This window comes from Orycteropus afer, unplaced genomic scaffold (assembly GCF_000298275.1).
Source record: "Orycteropus afer afer isolate SDZICR_OR568_19922 unplaced genomic scaffold, OryAfe1.0 scaffold00799, whole genome shotgun sequence".
NCBI classification, from domain to species: Eukaryota; Metazoa; Chordata; class Mammalia; order Tubulidentata; family Orycteropodidae; genus Orycteropus; species Orycteropus afer.
This window is the reverse complement of record NW_006922386.1, coordinates 463511-474296: the sequence shown is the minus strand read 5'-3', so window position 1 is coordinate 474296 and position 10786 is coordinate 463511. Positions and strand designations below refer to the sequence as shown.

The window sequence follows — 10786 nt, the reverse complement described above, 5'->3', positions numbered from 1 at the left end:
TATATATATACACATAAGTATATTTGCAGCATATATAAGCACATATGTAGAAATATCCTCTGCTAAATCTGTATGTATGTGTTCATGGGTATACTGTCACCTGTCTTCCCATCCCTCTTCAACTTGTATGTCTATGTATGTGTCCTTTCATAAATTATTATTTTTATTGTTACTGCAGAATGTGTATGTAATAGTATTTACCTCTGTTACTGCTGTGCACCCTCCAGTGTCTTCCTTTTTCTTGATTATTTTGTGCTGACCTCTCTCTTATTTTACATTGTCTCTCCCTTCATCCAACTGAATATGTGTCTACCTGCTCTATAATAATTTTCCCTCTCTTTATCTCTTGCCCCTGGTAACCTTCAAAAAACCTTTCTTCTCCTGTGTAAACCTTGTATTGAGTTTTTATAATAGTTGTCTCATGCAATATTTGTCCCTTTGTGATTGACTAATTCCAATCAGCATAGTGAGCTCCAATTCCATCTGTGTTGTCAGATGTTTGTCAGATTCATTGCTATTACTTAATGTTGCATAGTGGTCTAGTGTATGTTTTTACCTTTATCTGTTTTTCCATTCATTTGTTGATGGTCACGTAGGCTGTTTCTATTTTTTTTTTTTTTTTTTGCTCTTGTGAATAATGCTGTGATGGATATGGATGTGCATATATCTATTTGTCTCATAGCTGTGTATTCTCAGGACATATACCTATTAGTGGGATCGATGAATCGTATGGTATTTCTACCTTGTACTTTGTAAGGAAGTGCCATACCATTTTCCCAAGTGATTATACCACCAACTGACACTTCTGAAAAACTGGACCAGAGAAAACCTTCTGAATAACATTACTGGAAAGCTTTATGAATAGCCCTGAACTATTCTCTACTGTTGTGCTGGAAGATGAGCCTCTCAGGTTGGAAGGCACTGAAAATATGACTGGAGAATGGCTTCCTCTTCAAAGTAGACCTTCATGACATGAATGTGGTAAAGCTTCCAGGACTTTCATTTGCTGATGGGAACAACTCAAAATGGGAAGAACTGAAAACATTCACTGGTAATTAGACTGTGGAATGTATGAAGTATGAATCCAGGAAAATTGGAAGTTGTAAAAAATGAAATATAACACATAAAGATTTTTCCTGAAGTACAATGCTATCAATGATAAGATAATATCCATACACTTACAAGGAAGACAAAATAATACTACTATTATTCAAATTTACACAGCAATCACTAAAGCCAAAGACAAAGAAATGTAAGATTTTTACCAAGTTCTGCAGTCTGAAATTGACCAAACATGCAATCATATGTATTATTATCAGTAATTGGAATGGGAAAGTGGGAAACAAAGAAGAATCATCAATAGTTGAAAAATATGGCCTTGGTGATAGATATGACACCAGAAATACCATGATAGAATTTTACAAGACCAATTACTTCTTTGTTACAAATGCCATAACAAAATAAATGGAGACTATACACATAAACATCACCAGATGGGATACACAGGGATCAGATTGAATACATTTGTGGAAAGGGGCACTGAAGAAGCTCAATATCTTCAGCCAAAACAAGGCCATGATCTGTCTGTGGAACAGATCATCAGTTGCTCATTTCCAAGTTCAGTTTAAAGCTGAAGACAAAACAAGTCCAAGAGACCCAAAATATGACCTTGATGAAATTGCACCTGAATTTAGAGACCATCCGAAGAATAGATTGATGCATTGAACACCAATGACAGAAAACTGAAATTTGGTCTTGAGTAGAAAGTAGATAAAGTGAATGGAGGAAAGGACAAGATAAAAGAGCTGAACAGAAGATCTCAAAGAACAGTTTGGGAAGACAAAATAAATAATCATAACAAAATGGGCAAAGACCTAGAGTTAGAAACCCAAAGGGGAAGAACTAGCTCAACATTTCTCAATCTGAAAGAACTGAACAAAAAATTCAAGCCTCTACTAACATTATTGTAGGATTCTATGGGCAAAATATTGAATGATGCAGGGAACACACACAGTCACTGTACAAAAAGAACTGCTCAATGTTCAACTATTTTGGAACTTGGCATATGATATAGAACCAATAATATTGAAAGAAGAAGTCAAAGCTACACTGAAAGAACTGGTAAAAAACACTGCTCCAGCAATTGATGGAATACTCGTTGAGATGTTTTAACATGCTGATGGAGTGCTGAAGGCACTTGCTCAACTATTCCAAGTGATTTGGGAGACACCTACCTGGCAACTAACTGGAAGAGATCAGTATTTGTGCCCATTCCAAAGAAAGGTGATCCAACAGAATGTGGAAATGATGGAACAACATTATTAATATAATACAGAAGTAAAATAATGAATATAATTAAAAAAAAAAAAATGGTTGCCCCAATACATTGACAAGGAACATCCAGACCTGTGGTTGCAGCACTATATTGACAAGGAGCATTCAGAAATGCAAGCTGGATTCAGAAGTGGACATGGAACAAAGGATCTCATTGCTGATGTCAGATGCATCCTGGTTGAAAGAAAAGAATACTAGAAATATTTTCAATTGTGTTTTATTGACTATGCAAAGGCATTTGACTGTGTGGATCATAACAAATTATGGATAACATTATGAAGAATAGGAATTCCAGAATACTTATTTGTGCTCATGAAGAACCTGTACATAGACCAAGAGGCTGTCATTTTAACAGAACAAGGGAGTACTGTATTGTGTAAAATCAGGAAACGTGTGCATCAGGGTTGTATCCTTTCACCATATTTATTCAGTGTGCATGCTGAGCAAATGACCTGGGAAGCTAAGCTCTGTGAAGAAGAAAGTGGCATCAGAATTGGAGGAAGACTCATTAACAACTTGCAATAGTCAGATGACACAACCTTGCTTGCTGAAAGTGAATATGGCTTGAAGTACTTACAGATGAAGATCGAAGATCACAGTCTTCAGTATGGATTACACTTCAACATGAAGAAAACAAAAATATTCACAACAGGACCAGTAAGCAGCCTCACAATAAATGGAGAAAAGATTGAAGTAGTCAAAAAATTGATTTCACTTGGATCCACAGTCAAGAAATCAGAATGGGCAAATCTGCTGCAAAAGACCTCTTTGAAATGTTGAAAAGCAAAGATGTCACTTTGAAGACTAATGCAAGTTATGGTATTTTCAATCACCTCACATACATGTGCTGGACAATGAATACGGAAGACTGAAGAAGAGTTGATACCTTTGAATTCTGCTATTGGCAAAGAATACTTAGAATACCATGGACTGTAAGAACTAACAATCTGTCCTGGAGGAAGTGTGGCTGGAATGCTCCTTGGAAACAAGACTGGCCAGACTTCGTCTCACCGACTTTAGTCATGTTGTCAGAAGGGGCCATTCTCTGGAGAAGGATATCATGCTTGGTAAAGTGGAGGGTGACTGAAAAAGGGGAAGACCCTCAATAGGATGGATTGACACAGTGGATGCAATGATAGGCTCAAACACAGAAATGGTTGTAAGATGGTGCATGATCAGCCAGTGTTTCGTTCTTTTGAACATAGGGTTACTGTGATTCAGAGCTTACATGATGGCATCTAACAGTAAATACAGCTGTATACATTTTTTTTATAGTATATACAAACACACAAGTGGGAATATTGTCTGCCCAACCTATGTAACCAAATCAAAAGAGCAAACTCACTGCCATCATTTTGATTCTAACTCATAGTAACCCCTATTCAGTTTCTAAGGCTATAAGTCTTTACCAAAGGAGAATACCTCATCTTTCTTCCACAGAGCAACTGGTTGGTTTGAACCATGGACCTTTTGGTTAACATCCAAATGCCTTAACCACTACACCACCAGAACTCCTTAACCTATGTATGATAGTGGGTATATTCCTATTCATGTACTTATATCTGATCTTTTTGCCTGTCTACTTATGTATCCATCCATAAATTAATGTCTGCCATGATTGATAATAAGGGATAAGGTGGTATAATGGTGAAAGCATTACGCTGCTAACCAAAAGATCAGTGGTTCAGACCCACTGGCCAGCATAGGGAAGAAAGATGAGGGAATCTGCTGCTGTAAAGATTTACAGCCTTTGAAACTCAGTGAGGATTGGTATGAGTTGGAATCCACTTAATGGCATCAAATGTCATTGAGTACCAGTTATTTCCAAATTCAAGTTCCCTGGCTATGTAAAAATTACCAGAGGATTTTGGTAAGTATATAGATTTTTATATACTACTCAACCCTGGCCTAATGAATAAAATTATTTTACAATAGGTCCTGTTACATGTTTAAAAATCTCTCAAGGCAATTTCAAGGATCAGCCAAGCTTGAAAAATGCTCTTCTATTCCTCATTTTGAAATTGAGGAAATGCAGACCTATGGAGACACAGTGAATGCATGGCAATCTGGGACAATAACCAATAACCATGTATTTACGTGGTGTTTTGGTTATTTCATACCATTCTAACAGAAAATGCCAGAAATGAGTGATCTTAAACAAACAAGGAATTATTCTCTTACAGTTTAAGTAAGCCCAGTGGAGCTACAGGCATATTTTCACTCAGGCTGCTGCTGACTGTTGAGGCTGAAAGAGCCAAGGTTGATAAGTAAAAAGGCTCAGTCCCAAGATTATTGAACCACATAGCAGGTCACTAGATCAAGTAAAGTCCCAAGATCAGCAGAGCAAGTCAGGCTGCTGAATGAAGTTCAAGCATGCCAAAAAGCTGCAGAGACCATTCTCAAAATGTCTCCTTATATACTGGAAGCAGACCACATCCCTAATGCTCCTCTGGTAGATTCCACCAGTGAGTTGATTACCAGTCTCATTGTGAGGAATTACTAATTACATCTAGCTGCCCAGCCACTCATCCAGGCCCAGTCAAGTTGACACATAAACTTAACGACCAGACATGGTTCCAGGGAAAGAGTTTCTTGATTATCCAACTCAGACATGTAGCTCATATGACTTGATGCTTTTGGATCTTTCTTCTCTTTACTTTTCTGTGATTGCACCAAAATCAGCAAGCATTTTTTAATCACTCTCTATACAGGTCTTAGGAGCTCTGGTGGTGTAGTGCCTAAGGCATTTGAGCTAACCAGAAGGCTGGCAGTTCAAACCCATCAGCCCATCCTCAGAAAGAAGGTTGGGCAATGTACTTCCGAAGTGATACTGCCTTGGAAACCCAAGGAGAGGTCTCTATGAGTCAGATCAGACTCAGCGGCACTGAGTTTGGTTTTTGTTTAGTTATAAAATAAATGGCTGTTCATAATTGTGGAAAATAAAATGAAAAATAACAGGGGATAATCAGTGATGTATTCACCTATAACAGGAAAAATTACAAAAAGTCCAGTTTACCTTCCAAGGTGAGGGAAGATGGTATTACTTTGACAAGTTATCAGTTCATATGAGGAAAGTGTTTGTTTTTTTGGGAGAATGAGTCTCTGTGGCATTTACAGATGGCAATCTGGTTAGTTAAGCCAAGGAAGCAGTGCAAGTGCCTCACTCTTTTCAGTAGAGCTGCTTGGTCGAACATGGAGGAAAGAGGAAATTAACAGAAACGTTAGGGGTCCTGTTGACTGAATCACAGTCACCTGTTCATCACAAGTGACTCTGTTTCCATCCAGCTCCTTCACCTTTTTCTGGTGCTCATTTCACACGAAGTGGGACTGAAGCAGGAGAGCATAGGTATGGCTTAGTCAGTTAACAGCAGCATACTCACGGGTTACCATAAATAAAAAGTGGTCAACTTGCCTAATACCCTTAGTATTTGGGCAAAGACAGTAAGTTTGATAGGAAAGAAAAGATGTTTTTTGCTTGTTTTATTTTTCTCACGACCAGAGAATGAGAATGTGCCTTTTGTCTTTTAAGCATGTGCTTGTATCTTTTTGTCGCTTCCCCCTTCATTCCAAACTTTCTGTTTTGTTTTCACAAGCATCTGTGCTTTGGGAGGACTTATAACAACATACTTTAGTTTAGATCCTTGCTAGTTGTCTTGAACTATTTTTTCATATAACAATTAATATTGAGTGCTTAATATGTAGCACTCACAGTTCTAAACAGTAAAGAAACTTTCAATTTTTAAAGGAATTAGGGAAGGATTGGAAGAAGATAACATTTGTTTCTCTCAAAAACTGTATCATTAGCATTACTCTCTTCATCACACAGTTGCATTAATCAAGACTGAAGAAATTAAAATCAATCTGGTTAAAAATATCATTCCTTCAAACTATTTGTCATTAACCTTCCATAAAACTTTTCTACACCACAGTTTCTTCATAGCACTTTTTACTTCTGCATTTCTCAGTGTATAAATCAGGGGATTTAGCATGGGGGTGACATTGGTATAAAACACAGCCACCATTTTATCCTCAGCGAAGGTCGTATCAGGGCGCATGTACATGAAAGTACCGGGACCAAAAAACATGACGACCACAGCAATGTGGGAACCACAAGTGGAGAGAGCTTTGTGCCTGCCTTCTGCTGACTGCTTTCTCAGAGACTGAAGGATGACAGTGTAGGAGATTAACAATATCACAAAACCTCCCAGGGCAACGGTCCCACTGTTGGCTGTCTCAACAACACCAGCAATATGTGTGTCTGTGCAGGCCAGTTTCAGTATAGGATGAACATCACAAAAGTAGTGATCAATCACATTGGGTCCACAAAAGGGGAGCTGAAGCACAAAACACAGAATGATAACAGTGTGTAAGAACGCACCTGCCCAGATCCCCAGCATGATTTTATTGCATCTGTCCCGATCCATGATGGTCATATAGTGGAGAGGTTTACAGATGGCCACATACCGATCATAGGCCATTGCAACAAGGAGTAGTACCTCACTGGATCCAAAGAAATGTAATGCAGAGAGTTGCAAAATGCATCCCACATAACATATTGTTTTACTCTTGGATATTAGATCAACAATCATCTTGGGAGCTATAACTGAGGAGTAACAGAGGTCCACAAAAGACAAATAGTTGAGAAAGAAATACATAGGTGACTTGAAAAGGTTGCCCATGTGCACTGTCATCATGATGAGAAGGTTTCCCAGAAGAGTAGCTGTGTATAAGAAAGAAAACACCACAGAACAAATGTCTTCCACCTCTGGGTTCTGAGAAAGGCCCAAGAAAATGAACATAGTTACATTGCTTATTGTTCCCATCAAAGTATTCTAGGAGGCCAAGTTCCTGAGATAATGAAATTGTCTGGAAAAAAAAAAAAAAATGAAAAGGCCCAATAGCATTATTTCCATTGCAGTAAAAAGGTATGATCACAGTATTTGAAAATGCAAAATAGGTACTTACTACTCTTTGACATGCATAGTTAGAGAAATCAAAGTGTATATATTTTGACCATCTTCCTTCACACAAGTCAATTCATTTACTTCAGAAGAGGAAACAAGTCCAGAGAGATCAAGTAAATACCACAAATATTCCATCAAGCCAAGAGTTCCATCTTTTTGCTTCTTTTAAAAAAGATTTATTCTTTGATTTAAAATATTTGCATAGATCTTGTTTTGTATAATTCCTAAACCTGATTTTGAAACAACTTCTGCATTTGGAGCTTGTGTGCTGTGCAATCAATTAACATGCTCGGCTGCTAACCAAAATATTGGGGATTCAAGTTCACTCAGAAGTACTTTGAAAGAAATGCCTGGCAATCTATTCTCAACAAATCAGCTATTGAAAACACTTAACTAGTAAAAAATATCTGACTTGAATATAAAGTTCTTTTAAAAACTATGGTATCAATTGACAGGAATTTGAAGATTGGATAGATAAGAAAGTTTAGATAGGGTTAGAAAGAAAACTTAGGGAACAGTGAGTTTATGTTATTTGGGAGGAACAGTTCAATAAAGGAGGGTGAGAATGGTTGCACAACTCATAGAATACAATCAATATCATTGCAATGTACATATGGAAATTGTTGAATTGCTGTATATTTTGATGTGTTTATTCACATTAACAAAATAAATTAAATCAGTACAAAACAAAACAAAAAATGTCCTATGCAGCACAATTATACTGACATACAAGGAGTTACCGTAAGTTGGAATGAACTCTGTGGAAACTGGTCTGTGTTTTAGGACATGGTAAGTTTTGCACACCTCACAAAGTTCACCTCTTGTTTCACAGAGAAGTGAAGATCTAAGGATACAAATTTCCTTCTTAATGGAACCATGCCTATGTGTCATATTCATCAATGTACTCAAGTTGTAGAGAATGGGTGATCTTAGCAGGTTCTCCTACTTACGAGACTTGGATTTTTATGTGTATGTGTCTATGCTCTTGTGCATGATCTCCAAACCATTTAGTAGTTTGTCACAGTGAGGTGATTGCATGTTGCTGTAAGGTTGGAAGCTATGCCAGTGATATTTCAGATACTATGTTCACCCAGGGTGGACAGGTTTAAGCAGTGTTTCCGGTCTTAGATAGACTAGGAAGAAGGAGGAGCTCAACAACTTCTGATAAAACTGGCCACTGAAAGCCTTTTGAATAACAGTGGCATACTGGTGATTATTACTAGAAAATTTTATGAATAACAGTGAACCATTTTCTGATATAGCTCTGGGAATGAGCACCTCACATTAAATGGCCCTGAAAATATGACCAGGGGAGAGCTGTCTACTCAAAAACAACCTACCTTAAGGATGTGCCTGGAGTAAAACTTTTGGAACTTTCATTTGTGGATGGGACATGACTCAATGTGAATAGAATCAGCTGAAAGCATGCACTATTAATCAGAATGTAGAATGAATGAAGTATGATTCTAAGAAAATGCAAGGTGTCAAAAATGAAATAGAACATAAATATTGATATCCTAGGCACTTTTGGTGGTGTAGTGCCTAAGACATTTGACTGCTAACCATAAGGCTGGAGGTTCAAACCTACCAACCACTCCTTGGAAGGAAGACTGGACAATCTACTTCCATAGAGATACCACCTCAGAAACCCAAGAAGTGGTCACTATGAGTTGGATTTGACTCAATGGCAGTGCGTTTGGTTTAGTTTAGTGAGCTGAAATTAAATGGTATTCTCCATTTTGAATCAATTATGTGATCTAGTATGCAGTGAAGGGCAGATAGTAGAGGAATGGTGTTGCCTTCATCATTAAAAAGAACATTTCAACATCTATCCTGAAGTACAATGCTGTTAATGATGGCTAATATCCATATACCTACCAGGAAGACTAGTTAATGATAATAATAATCCAATTTATACACCAACCAATAAAGCCAAATATGAAGAAATTGAAGTAAAAAAAAAAAAACTGCTAAAAAAAAACTGGTAAAAAATTACAACTTACATACTATGAAAATGACCAAACATTCTAGATGTATTGCCAATTATAGCTGATTGGAATGTGAAAAGTGGAAAAAAGAAGAAGCATCAGTAGTTGGAAAATATGGCCTTGGTGATAGAAATGACATTGGAGACTGAATGATAGAATTTTTCCAAACCAATGGCTTATTCATTCCTAACACCTTTTTTTTCAACAACATAAATGGAAACTATAGCATGCACTTCTTTGGAAAGAATATAAAGGAATCAGATCAAATGTATCTGTGGAAAGAGGAGATGAAGAAGCTAAATATCAGCAGTCAGAACAAGGAGAGAAGGTGACCATGCAACAGACCTTCAATTGTTCATATGCAAGTTAAAGATGAAGCTGAAGAAAATTAAACAACCCCAACACATCCAAAATATGAACTTAACATCCCATCTGAATTTACAGACCATCTGAGGAATAGATTTGACACATCGAACACTAGTGACAGAAGGCAGGATGAGTTGTGGATGACATCAAGAACATTGTACATAAAGAAAGTCAAAGGTCATTAAAAAAAAAAAAAAGTGAAAGAAGAACAAAATGGATGTCAGTAGAGACTCTGAAAGTTGCTCTTGAACATAGAGTAGCTAAAGCAACTGGAAGAAATGAAGAAATGAAAGAAAGGAATAGAAAATTTCAAAGGGTGCTTTGATAAGCCAAAGTAAAATATCATAAAGAAATGTGCAAAGACCTGGAATTGGAACCAAAATAGAAGAACACACTTGGCACTTCTGAAGAGGGAAGAATTGAAGAAAACTTAAAGCCTTGAATGACGATATTGGAGGATTCTATGCGGGAAAGTACTGAATGATGCAGGAAGCATTAAAAGAAGATAGAAGGACTGCAAAGAGCCATTGTGACAAAAAGAATTGGTCAACATTCAACCATTTAAGGAGATAGCATAAGATCAAGAGCCAAGGATATCGAGGAAAAAAATCCAAACTGCACAGAAGGCATTGACGAAAACAAGGCTCCAGGAATTGAAGGAATACCCATTGAGATGTTTTGACAAACAGAGCAAGACTACAGATGCTTACTTGTTTATGCTATGAAATTTGGAAGATTCTAAATGGCCAAGTGCTAGAAGGGATCCATGTTTGTGCCCATTCCAAAAAAACATGCTCCAACAAAATGTAGAAATTACTGAGAAGTATCACAAAGAAAATTTTCCTGAAGATAATTCAAAAATGGTTAAATCAATATATTAAGCAACTTCCCAAAATTCAAGCTGCATTTAGAGGAGGACATGGAATGAGGGCTCTCATTGCTGATGTCAAAGGGATTTCGGCAAGTAATACCAGAAAGAGATATTTTCCTTTGTTTTATTTTCTATGCAACACCATTGGACTGTGTGCATCATAAGCATTTGTGGATAATATTGAGAAGAATGGTAATTCCAGAACACTTAATTCTGGTCGGGGAAAACTATGTACAGACCATGAGGTGGTCATTTAAATAGAA

General features: G+C 37.2%; 1 protein-coding gene across 1 annotated transcript; it reads right to left on the bottom strand.

Annotated features, from left to right (window-relative positions):
- Positions 1 to 6221: 6221 nt before the first annotated feature.
- LOC103211832 (olfactory receptor 4S2-like) lies at positions 6222 to 7157 on the bottom strand. Its single transcript, XM_007957814.2, has one exon. The coding sequence runs from the start codon at positions 7155 to 7157 to the stop codon at positions 6222 to 6224; it is 936 nt and encodes a 311-aa protein (XP_007956005.2).
- Between the last annotated feature and the right edge of the window lie 3629 nt (positions 7158 to 10786).

What these genes read in the sequence shown, in the direction of transcription:
- LOC103211832 (XM_007957814.2), bottom strand. Translation starts at nt 7,157, where the DNA reads ATGGGAACAATAAGCAATGTAACTATGTTCATTTTCTTGGGCCTTTCT.